Genomic DNA, 21,035 nt, shown 5'->3' on the forward strand with positions numbered 1-21,035 from the left:
GTGAAGGAGTAGTGTTGAAAAAGGTGGAAAAGGAAAAGGATTTGGGAGTGATAATACAAGACCATGGACAGTTTGAGGCTCATATTGACAAGATGTTTGGAGAAACATATAATTTGATTAGAAATATTGGATTAGCCTTTCATTATATGGATAAAGATATGATGAAGAAATTAATTAGTATGGTAATTAGACCAAGATTGGAATATGCTGGGATGGTTTGGTCCCCTTATAAAAAGAAGCATATAAGGAAGTTGGAGAGATTGCAGAGAATGGCAACAAAAATGGTACTGGAATTGGCAGAAATGACCTATGAGGAGAGATTAAAAGAAATGAATTTGCTTACCTTGGAACAAAGAAGAGAAAGAGGAGATTTAATACAGGTTTATAAACTGTTGAATGGTTTGGATGAAGTGGATAATGAACAAATGATGTTGAGAGAGGAAAATTTAAATAGAACTACGAGATCGCACAGTAAAAAGATAGCCAAGGGAATATGCTTCAAGGATGTGAAGAAATATAGTTTCCCACAGAGATGTGTGGAGGTGTGCAATAGTTTGAGTGAGGAGGTGGTGTCAGCAAGGAGTGTGCATAGTTTTTAAAAAAAGTTGGATGTGTGTAGATATGGAGACGGGGCCACACTAGTATGATACACAGGCCCTGTAAAATTACAACTAGGTGAATACAACTAGGTGAATACACACACACACACACACACAGACGAGACGCGGTAGAGGAAGCACACAATACCGTCGCTCCCGAGAATCAGCTGATCTTCACTACCTTTGTTTGGGTTTACAGTGGCCTGGGCGATAAGTGTGGACTCATTTTTTTTTTAATGAATACAGTGTTAAATAATAATGAGTGAGAAAGATATTCCATCTAAATGCAGGTATGTGACAAGGAAAGAATGAAAGCTGATGATGACAATGTTGGTGAGGAGAAAGAGAATTTGAAGGCTTTGATACGGCGCAAACTTCACTATTTGATAGAGTCTTGACTATCGAACGTAAATTAGATAAATTGATAAAGGAGAGTATGGGAATGAAAGAGAATGAAGAACAGGATAAAGAGCTCCAGAAATTGAAAGAAAGGATAAAAAGTGGAAGAAAACGAAACTAGGCTAAGAACCGAAAATGAAGAATTAAAAGTGCAAATAGCGAACTATAAGAAATTGATGGAAGAAGGACTCGGTAAAGCCGAGAAAGAAAAAGAAAAGCTAAAAGATCTAGTTAACAAAGAAGAAGAAAGAGTACAAGACGTGATTAAAAAAGAAGTACAAGCATGGAGAATCCAAGATAAGAAAGACAAGGAATCATTTCAAGAAGTATTTCAAGAACAGTTAAAAGAAAGAGATGAAAATATGACAAGCAAAATGATAGGAGTCCTCAAGAAAAAAGAAAATTTAGTAAGAGAAATTGCGGAAAAAAAAGTGTAATTATTTTTGGACTGAAAGAAAAAATGTTAAATATAGACCAAGAAGGGAAAAAGACGAAATGAAATCAGTAAAAGACCTACTAAAACATCTGAATGACGAGGATAGACAGAACTTAGAAGAGGAAGTAGAAGAAATCCATAGAATGGGACCATATCAAGAAGGAACAGTGAGACCAATTAAGATATTACTAAAATCACAAGCAGCAGCAGAAGAAGTACTATATAGAAAAACAAAACTCAGAGAAACAGAAGGTTGCAAAGATATATATATAAAGAAAAATAGAAACGAGGAGGAAAGGAAGAGACACAATGAACTGGTGGCAGAAGCAAGAGAAAAAATAATGAAAGGTCAGAGGAGGAGAAGAAGGCATTTTTGGGAGAATTATAGGAGACAGGATAAGGAAATGGTATATAAAAGATAAGAACAAGAGAGAAAAATGAATGGAGCAAGTTTAACTAAAATTAGAATGATAAGAACAAGAGATTAAAAGGAGGAGGAGTGATGTATACAAACATAGATGGAAATACTGTATGTTAAGATGCATATTAACAAAAAGGAGTTAACAATCATTGGAACAAAAACAAAATGGACTAACCAAGAATATAGAGACATGATAGATGACACAATAAGGAGTCTTACAAGAATCATTAAGGAAAGGAGAAAAGTGATATTGGTAGGAGATTTCAACTGTAAGGAGGTAGACTGGGAAAATTATGAAAGTGGTATGGGGAAGATGCCTGGGAGATAGATTCCTGAACCTAATGATAGATAATTTGATGGTCCAAAGAGTAAAGGAAAACACAGAGATTCAGAGGAAACGATGAGCCGGCAAGATTAGACCTAGTTTTACAAGGGATATACCAATTAACGATGATATAAGATACAAGTGATTGGGAAAGAGTGACCATGTAATATTAGAAATGGATATAGAAGAAGGAAAGGAAGATAGAGATGAATCATACAAAGGAGACCGATTAAATTACAGAAAGGCTGATATTGAGAATCTCAAGAACTATTTTAAAACGTAATGGAGGAGAGGAAAACTCATTAACAGTTCAAGAGAAATATAACTTATCTTTGGAAATATACAAAACTGGGGTCAGGGAATATGTTCAAATATAGACCTAAAGAAGAAGGAAAGAAAGATTGGTTTAATGCAAGATGTGCTAGGGCAGGGGAAAATGAAGATAGGAAAGGAAAAAGAGAATTCAAGGGGCGTGAAGTCATTGAAAAAAAAATTTTAATAGATTATAAGAATAATAAAATCAAAATGCCCTGGAATGACCATTATTTGTTTGAGTGGCTCATTATTAAAATTTAATACAAACAGAGATCTGTGAACAATGCTAAGAAATAAATGCAATAAAATAAAATAAGTTCACATGAGAAAAGGAAGGAATATAATAAAGAAGAAGGAAAGAAAGATTGGTTTAAAATGTGCTAGGGCAAAGGAGAAACGAGATGGAGCATGGAAAAGGTGGAGAAGAAACAGAAATCCAGAAAATAAGGAAAACTTCAAAACAGCAAGAAATGAATATGCTAAGGTGAGAAAGGAAGAAGAAAAGAACTATGAAAAGGACATTGTCGAAAATGTAAGGAACAACCAAAATTGTTCTACAGATTCATAAATGGAAAAATAAGACAAAAAGAAACAATAGAAAGGTTAAAAGGAGAAAACGGAATGGTGGAAGACCCAAAAGTATGGCAGAACTGTTAAATAGTAAATTTCATGAGGTCTTTACTAAGGAATCCAAATTTGAAAGACCACAGGGTAATAGAGAGACTGTCTATATGAAAGAGATTAAAGTAACCAAGCTTGAAATAAAAAGTTGATGACGGAATTGGATGAGGAAAAGGCAATGGGACCGGATGAAGTCTCAGGCAGAATACTGAAAGAATGTAGGGAAGAACTAGCAAGTCCAATATACAACATCATAAAATGCTCAATAGAAAATGGAACAGTGCCAGTGGAGTGGAAAAGAGCTGAGGTGGTTCCCATATATAAGAGCGGAAGGAAGGAAGAACCTTTAAATTACAGACCGGTATCACTAACTAGTGTAATATGCAAGATGTGTGAAAAAGTAATAAAGAAGCAATGGATTGAGTTTCTTGAAGACAACAAAATATTATCAAATAGCCAATTTGGTTTTAGAAAAGGTCGGTCATGTGTGACAAATTTATTGAGTTTCTACTCTAGAATAGTTGATAAAGTACAAGAGAGAGAGGATGGGTTGACTGTATTTATTTAGATCTAAAAAGGCTTTTGATAAAGTGCCACATGAAAGATTACTATGGAAGTTAGAGGAGAAGGGTGGCTTAAAAGGAAGCACATTGAGATGGATGAAGAATTACTTAAGGGGGAGAGAAATAAGGACGATAGTTAAAGATATGAAGTCCAAGTGGAGAACAGTAGACAGCGGAGTGCCACAGGGTCAGTATTGGCACCAATACTTTTTCTCGTATATATAAATGACATGCCAGAGGAGTGAACAGCTACATAAATCTGTTTGCGGACGATGCGAAACTGTGCAGAGTCATTAAACAAAAAGAGGATTGTGAAATACTACAGGAAGACTTAAACAAGATCTGGAAATGGAGCAAAAAATGGGAGATGGAATTCAATGTGGACAAAAGCCATGTCATGGAAATGGGAAAAAGTGAAAGACGACCAGTGGGAATCTATAAGATGGGAGATGGAGTAGAACTAGAAAAGTAAAAAAGGAAAAGGACTTGGGAGTGACAATGGAAGAAAATAATCAACCGGTAAGCCATATTGATAGAATTTTCAGAGAGACGTATAATTTGCTAAGGAATATTGGAGTAGCATTTCACTATATGGACAAGGAAATGATGAAGAAATTGATAAGTACTAAAATAAGACCTAGATTGGAATATGCAGGAGTTGTGTGGACTCCCATAAAAAGAAACACATAAGAAAATTAGAGACTACAAAAATGGCTACAAGAATGGTTCCAGAATTTAAAGGGATGGCATATGAGGAGAGACTAAAGGCAATGGATCTACCAACCTTGGAACAGAGAAGAGAGAGAGGGGATCTGATACAAGTTTATAAATTGATTAATGGAATGGATGAAGTGGATAATGAGAAACTGATCCTGAGAGAAGAATATGACTTTAGAAGCACAAGATCGCATAGTAAGAAACTAAGGAAGGGACGATGTCTGAGAGATGTTAAAAAATTTAGTTTCCCGCAAAGATGTGTTGAGACTTGGAACAGTTTGAGTGAGGAAGTGGTGTCAGCAAAGAGTGTACATAGTTTTAAAGAAAAATTGGATAAGTGTAGATATGCAGACGGGACCACACGAGCGTAAAGCCCAGGCCCTGTAAAACTACAACTAGGTAAATACAACTAGGTAAATACACACACACACAATGGGGCCAGATGTTGTATCAGGCTGGGTGTTAAAAGTATGTAAAGAGCAATTACTGGATCCAATTTGGGAAATAATTAAAAGTTCAATAACTGAAGGGAAAGTTCCACTAGAGTGAAGAGAGCCAACGTAATACCGATATTTAAAGGAGGAAAAGCAACTGAACCACTAAACTATAGATCAGTGCCACTTACAAGTGTTGTAGGGAAGTTATGTGAAATAAATTATCAAAGAAAAATGGGTTAAATTTCTAGAAGAGGATCAAGTCATATCGAACAGACAATTTGGGTTCAGAACAAGGCAGTCATGTGTATCAAACTTAAGCTTCTACTCAAGTTATTGCAGGACTTGAAAACAGAGATGGATGGGTAGACACAGTATACCTGGACATTAAAAAGGCTTTTGATAAAGTCCTGCACGGAAGACTTCTTTGGAAACAAGAATACATAGGAGGACTGCGTGGAACCTTGCTCAAATAGACAAGAGATTATTTGAAGGATAGGGAAATGAGAACTGTGATCAGAGATACATACTCATCTTAGAGTATGGGGTAAAGCAACTAGCAGAGTGCCATAAGGGTCAGTGTTAGCCCCCATTATGTTTCAAGTTTATGTAAACGACATTCACATTGGGATAAACAGTTATATAAATTTATCTGCTGATGATGCAAAGTTGCTAAGAATTATCACAACCAGAGAGGACTGTCTGCTGTTGCAAGAAGATTTAAACAAGATCTAGGAATGGAGCAAGAAGTGGAAATTGGAGTTTAATGCCAAGAAATGCCACATAATGGAAATAGGAAAGAGTAAGAGAAGACCAGTATGGAACTATTTGATGGGAGGAGCAAATAATGAAAACTAAAGAGGAAAAAGATCTTGGAGTGATCATACAAGAAAATCTAAGCCCTGATAAACACATAAGCAAGATATTTGGACTATCATATAAGATAGTCCAAATACATTACATGGATAAAGATATGATGAAAAAAATCATCACAAGCATGATACACCCAAGGTTGGAATATGCAGCAGTGATATGGTCTTCGAGCTCTAAAAAGGATATAAGAAAATTGGAAAGGATACAGAACATTGCTACAAAGACGGTACCGGAATCAAAGGACCTCACACATGAAGAACGACTGAAGGAAATGGGACTGCCGACCTTACAAGATAGAAGAGAACACGGGGACCTAATAACATTGTATAAGATAGTAAATGATATTGAAAAGATAGACAAAGAAGACCTGGTGCTGTTGACGGAAGAAGATTGAAGGACAAGAAGACACAACAAGAAGATCAGGATGAGGCAGTGTGTGAAGGATATTGGAAAATACAGTTTTCTAAACAGAATGGTGGAAAAATGGAATGCATTGGATAATGGAATTGTCACAGCACATAGTGTGCATAACTTTAAAGAAAACTAGATAAATGAAGATATGGAGACAGGACACTATGAGCCCCGCTTGAACCGTGTACAATACAACTAGGTAAATGCAACTAGGTAAATACACACATACCTGGTCACTGCCCTGAACCTTTCCTGGCCTGCTGTGTCCCATATCTGTAGTTTGATCTTCTGGCCAGCTACTTCAATTATCCTGGTGCCAAATTCAACCCCGATGGTGTGTGGGCAATCTGCCATGACTGAAAGATGGAAAACATTATAGAAAAATTATAAGCAAGTTACTTATGGGAATTATAATGGTTGATTCCATCACAGAACCTCACTTCATGCTAAGGTTAAATACAATTTGACCATGAGACACAATACAACACTTGCATAAATACACTTAGCTTTTCTTTTGTGTGTGTGAGGACTAGGTATTCTTTACGGAAACCCTTTAAAGTCAGTTTGTCAAACAGCAACATTTCAAGACAATGACTTAAAAATACATAAAATCAGACAAGGAGCATTTCAACAATTTAAGTCTTACAAACTATGGGTGATGCTAGTGTAAAACTTAAGTTAAAAGAAATGTGTGTCCATGGTGCTAGAAGCATATTTTTTCAGTCTTAGAGTTATAAGTGAATGAAGTAATGTCCTCAATTCATTGAAGTTATAAGTGAGTGAAGTAATGTCCTCAATTCATTGATGGAGGCCACCAGAAACACCTACAAACCTGGCAGTGTTAGAGCTGAGAGCATTTGGGGAATTATGAACTACTCTTGTAACGTCTTGCCTAATTTGAACACTACTATAAGTATGGGACTGGTGGGTAAAAATTGTGTCTTCCAAAGAAAACTGCCATGAAAGGGAATAAGGTTTAAGACTATTAGATTAATAATGAATTTTTTCATGCCATAGGTTTTTGTACAGACCTTACATTTACATACTTTATGATATACAACACAAATAAGCAGAAAGCAGACCTTTCTAACAAAATGAATTGCTCAACAAGCTACAAAGCATACCATACTATTACTTACATTTCTTTTCTGTAAACTGATGAAGGAGACATGATTTTCCAACACCCATGTCCCCAATAATTATATACTTGAAGATATATGAGTAATTGTATGGTCCTGCAGACATTTTGATCCTGAAAAGAAAAATTAAAGCTGTTACATTCCAAACAAACAACACAGCAAACTCATAACAACTACACAAAGTTAACATGGGAAATATCAAAACTAAATTAATCATCTTAGCTAATAGCTTTAACAGACCTACATTTCCAACTAAAGAGAATAGATCGCATGTACTGTACATGAAACATTCTATGGGAAAGCCTGAATTCCATTTTAGTACCTAGTCCTTTAGAGCATGGGTCTTCAAAATAGAGGTCATGATCCAGTACTGAGTCTCAGCTGATATTTAATGGGTCATCACATAAAAATTATGATAACAACAACAATAATAATAACATTAATAATAATAACAATAATAATAATAATAATAATAATAATAATAATAATAATAATAATAATGATAATTCACAAGTTGTCATAAATGAGAGAGAGAGAGAGAGAGAGAGAGAGAGAGAGAGAGAGAGAGAGAGGACGTGGGGGGGGTAAGGGTTCGAGTCCCTGTAAGCAGCGAGGTAAATGGCAAGCTTCTTAATGTGTGGTCCCTGTTCACCTAGCAGTAAATAGGTACGGGATGTAACTCGAGGGGTTGTGGCCTCGCTTTCCTGGTGTGTGGAGTGTGTTGTGGTGTCAGTCCTACCCGAAGATCGGTCTATGAGCTCTGAGCTCGCTCCGTAATGGGGAAGACTGGCTGGGTGACCAGCAGGCAACCGAGGTGAATTTACACACACACACACACACACACACACACACACACACACACTGAGAGAAGAATATGATATTCGAAGAACAAGATCGCATAGTAAAAAACTGAGGAAGGGAAGATGTCTGAGAAGTTAAAATATATAGTTTTCCGCAAAGATGTATTAAGACTTGGAACAGTTTGAGTGAGGAAGCAGTGTCAGCAAAGAGTGTGCATAGCTTTAAAGAAAAAATGGATAAGTGTACATATGGAGACGGGGCCACATGAGCGTAAAGCCCAGGCCCTGTAAAACTACACCAGGTAAATACAACTAGGTAAATACACACACACACACACACACACACACACACACACAGAGAGGGATGGGTTGACTGCATTTATTTGTATTTAAAAAAGGCGTTTGACAAAGTGCCACATGCAAGATTACTGTGGAAGTTAGAGGAGAAGGGTGGCTTAATAGGAAGTACATTGAGATGATAGAAAATTCAATGTGGACAAAAGCCATGTCATGGAAATAGGAAAAAGTGAAAGACGACCAGCGGGAATCTATAAGATGGGAGATGGAGTAGAACTAGAAAAAGTAAAAAAGGAAAAGGACTTGGGAGTGACAATGGAAGAAAATAATCAACCGGTAAGCCATATTGATAGAATTTTCAGAGAGACATATAATTTGCTAAGGAATATTGGAGTAGCATTTCACTATATGGACAAGGAAATGATGAAGAAATTGATAAGTACTAAAATAAGACCTAGATTGGAATATGCAGGAGTTGTGTGGACTCCCCATAAAAAGAAACACATAAGAAAATTAGAGACTACAAAAAATGGCTACAAGAATGGTTCCAGAATTTAAAGGGATGGCATATGAGGAGAGACTAAAGGCAATGGATCTACCAACCTTGGAGCAGAGAAGAGAGAGAGGATCTGATACAAGTTTATAAATTGATTAACGGAATGGATGAAGTGGATAATGAGAAATTGATCCTGAGAGAAGAATATGACTTTAGAAGCACAAGATCGCATAGTAAGAAACTAAGGAAGGGACGATGTCTGAGAGATGTTAAAAAATTTAGTTTCCCGCAAAGATGTGTTGAGACTTGGAACAGTTTGAGTGAGGAAGTAGTATCAGCAAAGAGTGTACATAGTTTTAAAGAAAAATTGGATAAGTGTAGATATGGAGACGGGACCACACGAGCATAAAGCCCAGGCCCTGTAAAACTACAACTAGGTAAATACACACACACACACACACACACACACACACACACACACACACTAGGTAAATACAACTAGGTAAATACACACCTTTATTTATTTATATATATATATATATATATATATATATATATATATATATATATATATATATATATATATATATATATATATATATACAGGTAACTCACAATTTACGCGATAGATGCGTTCCAAGAGGCATCATGTATATCAAAATTCATGTAAAACAAACATGTAATTCTCACAAGAAACAATAGATAATAGCGGGGATGCGGGATGTAGTCCAAAAAATTTTGTACAAAATATTCTATTTACTAGGCTAAATTAACATGTTTTTACCATTTTAAATACTAGAAGTGTATTGAAGGTAAAGGGAAAAGCAAGAAATAATAAGAGAAAGCAAAAAATATGAGAAAACAACAAAACAAAGAATACGTAAACAACACACTGCATCACTGCCTTCACCACTCACACCACAGTCAGTCACCATCTTCCTCTGAGCTTTACCACTTTATCAAAAATCCACTTATCAAAAATAACCCCACTTGCAGAAGATGATGAAGGACGTTTTGGGGACATCTTGATAAATTATAGGCAGATTGAAGAGATTCCGTCTGCACTCAGTGCTGGCAGACTGCAAATGAGGCACGAGAAGAGCGGAGCTCCTACCTATCAGCCAGCTGCGGAACTCTCTGGCATGCAGTTTTGAAATTGCGTCTGGCGCTCAATTTGAAAATGCAGTTGGGCCAAATCGCGTATAGGCAAACTGATTGCGTAAATTAAATTAATTAGAATATTTTTTCAGTCACGTTATAACGAAAACACGTAAATCAAACACGCGTAAATCGAGTTAACTGTATATATATATATATATATATATATATATATATATATATATATATATATATATATATATATATATATATATATATATATATATACAGTAGTACTTCGACGTACGATCGCCCTAACATATGATTTTTTTTTTTATATATGACAAAATTTTTTATATAATTTACGCCTTGAAATACGACAATATTTTTAAGATACAATTAGCCATCATTAGGTGGCGCAGCGATCGCTCGGCTACCCGCGTCCACCCGAACATTCAGCCTGTGTTGTGTATCATTGTTCATCCTTTGTGCATGTATGTGTCTGTGCTCCTCAGCAGTGTGCATTTTTTATTAAGTTTTGTGAACTCAAGACCCAGTGATCTTGGGTCCCAAAAGTAAAAGTTTGGCGAGAAACACACAAAATAGCCTGTATTCACATACTGATTACACTTAGAAATTCAATAAATGAGTGAGTACAAATGGTTTTCTGCCCACAACTCTTCCTCTTTGCAATGCAAAAAATCACAATCGGTTTACATGGCCTTGCGTCCGATCGGGTTTAGTGGCCTTGGCTAGAGCGAAAGAAAACGGGCCTCTTGTATCCTCTCTCTCTGTATCTCTCCTGCTGTCGTCTGTTCTGATACCACTCTCATTCAAAAGTTGTCTCCCTGTAACATGGCGAGAGACCTGAGGTATAGAAGTAAGGCTCGCGGGAGAGGTGGCGGAATCAGACACAGTGAAATCACTCGCTACCACCCTCCATCATTGGTGACAGTGACACAGAGCATATGTTTACTCCTGCCCACAAGCAACTCTTCCTCTTTGCATTGCAAAAAACCAGAAGTCTCTAGATGTCATGGTTACCAAAATATCACAGGTTGAATGAGGTAGTATCATCGGTTTATGTGGCCTTGCATCTGATCGGGTTCAGCGGCATTGGCTAGAGCGCAAGAAAACGGGGTCCTTGTATCCTCTCTCTCTCTCTCTCTCTCTCTCTCCTGTCGCTTGTTCTGATACCACTCTCATTCAAAAGTTGTCTCCCTGTAACATGGCGAGAGACCTGAGGTATAGAAGTAAGGCTCGCGGGAGAGGTGGCGGAATCAGACACAGTGAAATCACTCGCTACCACCCTCCATCATTGGTGACAGTGACACAGAGCATATGTTTACTCCTACCCACAAGCAACTCTTCCTCTTTGCAGTGCAAAAAACCAGAAGTCTCTAGATGTCATGGTTACCAAAATATCACAGGTTGAATGAGGTAGTATCATCGGTTTATGTGGCCTTGCATCTGATCGGGTTCAGCAGCCTTGGCTAGAGCGCGAGAAAACGGGGTCCTTGTATCCTCTCTCTCTCTCTCTCTCTCTCTCTCCTGTCGCTTGTTCTGATACCACTCTCATTCAAAAGTTGTCTCCCTGTAACATGGCGAGAGACCCAAGGTATAGAAGTAACGCGTGCAGGAGAGGTGGCGGAATCAGACACAATGAAATCACTGTCGATCGCTCCTACCATTTATCGTTGGTGACACAGTGACGTAGAGCATATGTTTACTCATGATGACTGTTGCCAGCTCATAAGCAAAGAAAACGGGAAGAAAATAACCAAAATATGGCAGTAAAAAGCCTAAACATCTATCGACGTGCCTTGCATGATGAACGCCTATCGATGTGTCCCAAGTATTGCGGGTTAAGTTGTTATTTTGGGCAATATAGTTAATTTATATCATGCATACAATAAAAATTGTATTTATCTTATATCAAATCTATATTTGGTTGGTATTTAAAGCATATTTTTTTTTTTTATTTTTTTTTTGGTGGGGGGTAAATTCATATCACAAGAACGAACTAATTGTATTTCCATTAATTGCTATGGGAAAAATTGATTTGATATACGATTTTTTTTATATACAACGATCGTCACAGAATGAATTAAAATTGTATGTCGAAGTACCAATTGTATATATATATATATATATATATATATATATATATATATATATATATATATATATATATATATATATATATATATATATATATATATATATATATATATATATATATATATATATATATATATATATATATATATATATATATCACACACACACACACACATATATATATATATATATATATATATATATATATATATATATATATATATATATACATATATATATATATATATATATATATACACAGAAGTACCACTGTGTGTATATATATATATATATATATATATATATATATATATATATATATATATATATATATATATATATATATATATATATATATATATATATATATATATATATATATATATATATATATATATATATATATATATATATATATACACACACACATATATATATATATATATATATATATATATATATATATATATATATATATATATATATATATATACATATATATATACACAGTGGTACTTCAACATACAATTTTAATTCATTCTGTGACGATCGTTGTATATAAAAAAATTGTATATCAAATCAATTTTTCCCATAGCAATTAATGGAAATACAATTAGTTCGTTCTTGTGATATGAATTTACCCCCCACCCAAAAAAAAATATATATATATGCTTTAAATACCAACCAAATATAGATTTAATATAAGATAAATACAATGTTTATTGTATGCATGATATAAATTAACTATATTGCCCAAAATAACAACTTAACCAGCAATACTTGGGACAAATATGTTATTCGACCATCCACATCAAAACAAGGAGTACTGCCAAACAAACAGTGTGCTGAGATAAATCTGAGCTACATACAAATGCAAAATTACTATATCCTATCTAATCCAGTAACAAGGGGTCCCTGAATAAATAAGTGGATGCAAGCAGTCCACAAAGCTTGAAAGATAAAGAAACCCTACTTTAGAAGGAGGACAGTACAGATCTTAAGCAATCATCCTCCTGTGTGACAGAAATCTTACAGCATGCACAGGTCTCTCACATCAGGCTTCATAGCTGAACCATGACAGACACATTGGTTCTGTTCCTACATCTGATCTAATGAGATCTTTTCAGCTTGCATTTCATTTAGGCATTCATAACTAACTGCTCTCTATTCACCTTCACCATGTATAACCATTATTCCTTGTTCCACAGCCATCCTCTTGTATCTAACAGCCATCACAATATCAATCCATTCCATTCACTGTATATATTTTTGCTTATGCCTATCACAACTGGTTAAATTTTCCTATCTAAAAAATTTTCCTCCATCTTCTCTACTTGCTTAAATTATTGTTTACTCTTCCTGTTAGATTCATTTAGCCAACACTTCCTTCTCTTCACTTTCTGAAGCATTCTCATATTCACCAGAACAATTTTCATCAGTTTCCTATTCCACTTCTGATACATAACTGTTCCCACTCAATTTGCCTTCTTTTTTATATCTCACAATACACTTCAACCTTCTTATATACACTTAACCCTCGGCTATCGCGCCCAATTGGGACCAAAATAGCCGTGCCATAGCCGAAAACGCGATAGCCAAATTGATCTTGGCGGGAAGGCGGTTTTGGCCAATGAGTGCTCAGATATTCCATGACGTCATGGCAGGGCACGCGATAGCAGGCATCTGAGGTCGCGATAATGAAATTTTAGCAGCTTTTCATGGGTGCGCGATAGCAATAAAACGCGATAGCCGAAGTCGCGATAGCCGAGGGTTGACTGTAGTCACATTTCATGTGTATGTCACTTTTCAACTACAGTTGCTCTCCATTTACCCTCTTCATCACTCCATCACTCACTCTTAACTACAGCCACCTTCCATGCACCATCTTAATCACCTCACCACTAACTCTCCTAACATCAATATTTTCTGCACACTCCACTGACTCCAGCACAATACATACTCTCAAAAAGCAGCCATTTATTTACTAAATAAAAGTAACATTCTTGAGCAAACATGGAGATAAACAAAAGTTTGTGCAGAATAAAAGTAGATCACATGGATGAAATACAAAGACAGTTAATCATAATTTTTGGTTGACTCCAAGTGAAAAAGAAATGTATAAAGCTGACTAGAATTTCTGCAACATTGCTGAACATGAAACTTGCCATGTTGGACAGTGTCAGGAACCTCACTGTAATGATCAACAAGGAACAACAGAATCCTAATTATGAAATAAGGATTCAATAGTAATACTTTTTGTTTCATAATTGTCTACAAGTAATAAATACTGATCCAGACCTAAGTAACAATTAGAGGAACCTGCATCATTAGTAAGCAGGGAGAGCCACCATTTCCATATCTTAAGTGAGATGAGATCATCTCTTTGCAAAAGTACTTATATAACAAGAAAAATTGAAAAGAAAGAAGATGCATGAATGATTTCCTAGTAACAGTGTTTCAGATGCACCACCACCACACCAACAACCATCCTGAGCAGCAGGTTTGTGTCAACCATACATTCTAAGATATCTATCACACAACCCAGTTACTTTCCTTTTATCACAAAATACATAGAGAGCAGCTGACCTAATCCTATGCAAATCTGACACTATGGTACCTAAGAGGAAGTATAGGAAGTGATTCACCCTGCTCTTATACTATACAGCACATCAACACACAAGTACTGCCTACTCTGTGACTTGTTGGAACTACATGTGAAGAACTAAACTCAAGCCTCTGGCATACCATGTGAAAAAAAAAGGCTAAACTAGGTGAGCTTGGTGTGGTATATTTATGATCATGACCAAAATCAGTAACATTCCTTATCTTGTGACAACAAAATTCAATGCATGACATAAGTATACCACAATCTGCAGAAACCAAATATATATTATGTAATGCAGCAAACATATTTCAAATTACTCCACTTAATGAATGATTCGTTATCAAGGAGAATTAAGAATAAACACAAGCAGTGTTTTATACCTATGTACTCTAAACCACTTAAATTTCATTAATTCTATTTCACAATGATAGAAATGCACTCACAACTTACCAAATGCCCATACAACTAATGCCCTTTAACAGTTATTATAGTTGGGTTAATCTAAAGTGGCCATTTAGGTGTGGCCCTGGGCTTCACCATGATTTCCCCACTATTGTCACTTCTTCATAGATCACAGGCTTGCTTTCTTTCTCCAACCCACCTCTACCTCCTTATCATCTATCTCTCTTTTTTTTTCTCTTCCTTTGTTGTTATATAAATTGGTGTGTTTCAGAAATCATTCAAACTTTTGATCCCCATCACTGTTACAGTTAAAATTGAGGAATGTTTTACGTATAAAAGTCTCCCCCATCCTATATGTGGCATATGAGCTGGTGAGTGCAACCTTGCCGATACCTATACTTAGGTAGACCTGACTAGGCCAGTGAACTGTGATGTGGCAACATCACATCATTAATTCTATTTCACAATGATAGAAATGCACTCACAACTTACCAAATGCCCATACAACTAATGCCCTTTAACAGTTATTATAGTTGGGTTAATCTAAAGTGGCCATTTAGGTGTGGCCCTGGGCTTCACCATGATTTCCCCACTATTGTCACTTCTTCATAGATCACAGGCTTGCTTTCTTTCTCCAACCCACCTCTACCTCCTTATCATCTATCTCTCTTTTTTTTTCTCTTCCTTTGTTGTTATATAAATTGGTGTGTTTCAGAAATCATTCAAACTTTTGATCCCCATCACTGTTACAGTTAAAATTGAGGAATGTTTTACGTATAAAAGTCTCCCCCATCCTATATGTGGCATATGAGCTGGTGAGTGCAACCTTGCCGATACCTATACTTAGGTAGACCTGACTAGGCCAGTGAACTGTGATGTGGCAACAGTGAAGGACTAGCTGTCAAAAAGCAAACCAACCCAAACGACTAGTCTAGAGTGACCCGACTAAACCACCTTACTTCTATTTTGTCTCTGAACACAATAGCATCACTCATATGTGAAAACAGTATACCTATGAGCCTAAAATGTACTGAGGCTACTAAAAATAAAGTTATGATATTACATATGATAAATGACAGTTTAGATTAAGAAAAAAAATCTGAAATAAATGTTGAAATCATGGTGACACATAAAGCTATTTATGAGTCATCATCTGAAAAAAAATATGTAACAGCTGTGGCTGCACTGTGTAAAGAAAATAAATACACATCAGTGACAGTACTAAGCAGGAAAAAAATTATATACTAAATATAGAAATAAACCATCTTATCAATAAAAAGAGAAGCCAAAGAAATTTTCCACTGAAAACTTCCATTCAGAGTAAGGCTTTAAAAACTCATGCAAACTGGAAGTTATATGCAGCTGGTGACTATTCCTAAGTGCCAATAGCAAACAATAAGTAGTAAAACACAGGATATACTTCATGAGAAAAAAAAAAAAAAAAATTCTGACACTGAAAAGCTCCCTGAAAATATTCAACAGTACACATGACATGGTAGATATCTAAAGCAATAATCTGGCAGGAAAATATGGGTGCTGATACAAGGCCAGAGTGATAGTCACCTGGTGAAGGGAACTGAGTATATGTTGAGTGTGCCAGAGTAAGGGCTCCAGGAAGCATTGACAAGTAAGTGAGAAACACATTTGTGTGAACCAAGCTCCTGAGGAAGCCTTACAACCTCCTGACTCACCCAAAAAAGGACTGTCACTTCCCAAAATTAAGCCTCAAGGAACTGCACTTTATCTTAATGCCATTACAAAATATCAAATGAATAACAGCATTTACAAATGTAACTGATTAAAAGTCAATACTAAATCTGTAAGAGGCAATTTTAATGTCCATTTCATAAAAATATATACTATATATTTTCTATATCAAAATCATTACAATTTCTACAAATGCCATTAATCATATAGGATATTTAATCAACAAATGGCAATTTCAGTCATCCAATTCATTAGATGTTCATGTAACACCAAAAATTGCTGAAGAGATTTAGAATATCACTTTATAATGTACCAGCCCTTAATTTGCACAAAGGTTTTTGTTGGTGTCTGTAATATGTGTGTTATGGTAGAAATATTGACGAGTTTACTCCTCATCCAAGAACATCACAATATTAAGAAAGCTTTTGTTTTGACTCAACATAGTCATCACTGTTAGTGCACACACCTCAAGCTTAGACTAACATTCTATGAGTTACTAAAAGGTGGCAATGAGTGTTTAGTAATAAATCTGCTTTAGCTATTCAAATAACTTGTTTCTTATTCACATAATCATCACACAATGCACGAGACAAAAAATTAACATAACATGCCAAGTTATAAGCTAATATGAACTAGTCAAACAACTGAAGATGTTGTGTTAGGCATGCATCCTCACTCCAACTATGTATTAGCAGGTAAACCATTACTAAATAAAATTGTGAAAATGTTAATTTACTATTTTTTTAATTATGTACTTTACTAAAATGATCAATTACACATAATCTACAGCACCATGGTTGGTTGCCAGCACCATGTGACCTAATTACACTGTCATGAAATCAGTACTAACTTGGTATTTCTTCATGTAACTATTAGCTGTACCTGCAATGTTGCCACCTTAAACCCCCAGAGTGACCTGACCCAACCATGAAAAGCAGGATGTGGCCTAATGGATTCAGTGTCAAGATCACTAGGATGGCAGCACTGCACAGTCTATACATGTTGCCAAGTATACCAAAAAATATATATAGCCATTGTTCCATCATCAAATTGAAAGCCATAGAAAAGAAAAAAGCTGTTGTATATAGTAACAACTTATAATTTTGGAAAAATTAACGCAAGAGATGGCAGTATAAGCGAGAAGATTTTCATATTGCTGGCAATATGCATCTTTGAAACTCTTCTCCATAATCACATCAGCTGCTTCTAACTTTTCTTGAACAGGAAGATGTGAGGAAAGTTGGAAACAGCTTAAATATGGTTGTGGAGATTTTTAAAAATACCATACACAGCACAAAGAACTAATGTGGATGTACTAAGATGGGAGCACAAAGGGAAATTATGACAATAAGCCATATGAGATTTCTTGGACATGTGATGAGGAAGAACTAGATGGGGGCTGTGGTGTTGACTGAAATGGTGGAGGGGAGAAGAGTGAGAGGAAGACAGAGATAAAAGATTTATGGATGGTGTGACGAGAGTGACAGGCAAATATCTTAGGCCTGCAGAGCTGTTGCACTTAGCAGGAGATAGCGAGAGGTGGCACTTCAAGGCTGCCCAAGTCCAGGTGGATGTGGCACGTCAGTAAGGTAAGGTAATCAATGGCAACTGGGAACATAACAACAATGCAGAACAGGAACAACCAATACATTGTGTATCAAGTTTGTGGCACACAAGAATTAGTCAAGCCAATACAACTCAAAAACTTCCCTAACAAATACACTTAAGCAGCTATAAATTCAACTTGGTTATGATACAGGAAAAATGATGAAATAGGGAGCCTTGAAGGGTGAAATGCAACAGATGTAAATATATCTTTGCAAACAATATGTAAGACAACTGTCTACATTATCATGTGATTATCTTTACCTATGAAATCTAATCTCCTCTCCACCCACTTATTCCTCTGTTCTATTCCCAAATATTAACACTAAAATACTATAATAATCATCAGAAGGATGCCTCCATAGTTTCAAGTGAATAGCCAAGTGTATCCAGAAGAAAAGCTTCCTAGTCACACCTCTTCTCATCTCATGACACTGTGGCATCCATAGAAAATGAAGAGAATAAGAACACAACCAATTTGTTCTTGAAATCAAGGCTAGAATCACATATTACACTGGCAACAGTAGTAGAAGATAATCACTAGTTGTTACCAATGACACAATTGGCAGTCCAAGCAAGTGGCCAGTTATTCATATTTTGAGGGATCCATGATGGCATAGCTTCTTTGGTTAAATGTTTGGTTACACAACTTAATAGGAAACAACACAGAAAACAAATTAATTCTTATCCCAGACTTTGAAAATAAGTTATGAACTGTTTGATTATTATTAATATGCCTACTGCTTTCTTGAGAAAACAGGATGTTGCTAGCCTTCATTTAAAGGTTAACTTAAATATTGTGTAGCACAGAACACTACATATTATGTAATTCATCATGATTAAGAAACTTTTGGAGCATCTTTTATTCACTTTCTTTTGGAAGCTCTGTTAGTGCTTTGTGAACCCAACATACAGCAACAAGAATGAGCAAGGGGTGACAAGATAGTCAAGTGGTGTCTACTGTACTTCAATGAAAAGGAAATTTGGTGAAGAGCCATTTTCTTAAGTTATTTACTCAATTTTTTACTAGTTTGAAAGTCATTAGTAAAAATCTACACTAAAGACAAAGCAGAAGACAGAAAAAAAAAACATCCTCACCACATACTTTTCCCACCACAAATTTAAGCATGGAGCCCTTTGGGCTGCCCCTTCCTTCAACCTCTCAACACTCATAATCAAAACCATGACTCATCACTGTAAGGACTGATTGACTTATGTAACCAACTTTCAAAAGAAGATTCCTTTCTTTTGTGTAATATGTACCACAAAGAAGAAAAACACAATGAACTACATCTCTGACTGCTCAGTCAAGGATGTGTGTGACACTTATGACAGTTGTGGGATGTCAATAACAGATGATACTGGGAGTGAATTAACTAATTAATATCTTGTAAATAAAAAGGTCCAGTGTCAAAACAATTGAATTCTAGTAATTACAGTTTTTTATCTTATACCTAATAATGACTAAAATTATGCCATATATACCTTATTGGCATCATAAATACACTTCTATTGAAAATGCCTCATGTTTCAGAACCAGTTACTGACATTTGGAAGGTATATTTATCTTCTTGTTTTTCATGCAACTGTAAATAAAAATGAAAATTTGAAAAGATAAAATTTATTTTTCAAAATTTAAGTAATATATAGATAAGCACACAAATAACATTTATCTGACAAAAAAATTATCTCAAAAGTAACTAGTACTGCCTCATCTTATCAAGTATCTGGAGTGACCAAAGCCATCAAGGTCAAAGTTAGGCACCACACCAACCAGTACTCATTCTTTCCCACCCAAATCCCCAAGACTATTGTGGAGAGAGAGAGAGAGAGAGAGAGAGAGAGAGAGAGAGAGAGAGAGAGAGAGAGAGAGAGAGGAGGGAGGGGAAGGAATATAGTACAAAGCTGCAGACCTACCATTTAACAAGGAAAAAAGTGATACATGACATGGAGAGATGCAGTTAGAAACATATGATACATACATGTTATGCCTCAAAATTATGTATATGGTAAAGTATGATATTATAATTCATAGAGTATAGTACGAAATTAATCATTACCCCCCCCCACACACACAAACTGATGACCAATGGAACAAAAAATTATACATACTCAACGTACACAAGAAAACGCTGAAAGAGGAAATAGGAAAACACACACACACGCGTAGTACGTACAACAACCCTGCACAGCACATCCCACAACCCACAACCCTTATTTGACACTTCGCACAAATGGGCGTATCCAAACCCCTGAAATGCTTCCTCTCCTCGCCCCTCACCTGGTTCAATCAACACACCTGACACTCGGACATGGAACAAATCGTTGGACTCACTGATATGCAAGGCGTGGAAGGCGTGAATCGATACAAAAAAGCTCTAATTCATGACAGCTACTCTGCCCCTCAATATGGCGATGTGTAAACTGTGTAAACTTGGCCAGGCGAGAGTGGTCGATGTGCCTCTCTCCCTCCCTCGTGACTATCCACTGTTTACAGGAATTGTGACAACTTACAATGACGAAACCTGACATCCTATGGACAATTGAAATGTTATGATTATAAGGCAGCTCAAACAGAGAAATGGTTGCTAACCAAAGATTCGAGTAATATTCTTTAAAATTGCTGCCTGCATAATTACTATTGTTTACAT

At 35.9% G+C, this 21,035-nt stretch overlaps 1 protein-coding gene across 2 annotated transcripts in view; it reads right to left on the reverse strand.

Moving 5' to 3' along the window:
* LOC123519841 (ras-related protein Rab-14) overlaps positions 1 to 20,919 on the reverse strand; it is a 55,789-nt gene extending 34,870 nt beyond the window's left edge. For both annotated transcript variants that reach the window (XM_045281413.1, XM_045281412.1), the window contains exons 1-3: positions 20,720 to 20,919; positions 7,254 to 7,366; positions 6,344 to 6,470 (exon numbers count right to left, since the gene is read on the reverse strand). In XM_045281413.1, the coding sequence (XP_045137348.1) occupies positions 6,344 to 6,470; positions 7,254 to 7,366; positions 20,720 to 20,916 (437 nt within the window). In that variant the 5' untranslated portion in view covers positions 20,917 to 20,919. The remainder of the gene's footprint in view (positions 1 to 6,343; positions 6,471 to 7,253; positions 7,367 to 20,719) is intronic.
* Between the last annotated feature and the right edge of the window lie 116 nt (positions 20,920 to 21,035).

The sequence above is a fragment of the Portunus trituberculatus genome, chromosome 46, assembly GCF_017591435.1.
Source record: "Portunus trituberculatus isolate SZX2019 chromosome 46, ASM1759143v1, whole genome shotgun sequence".
Lineage (NCBI taxonomy): Eukaryota > Metazoa > Arthropoda > Malacostraca > Decapoda > Portunidae > Portunus > Portunus trituberculatus.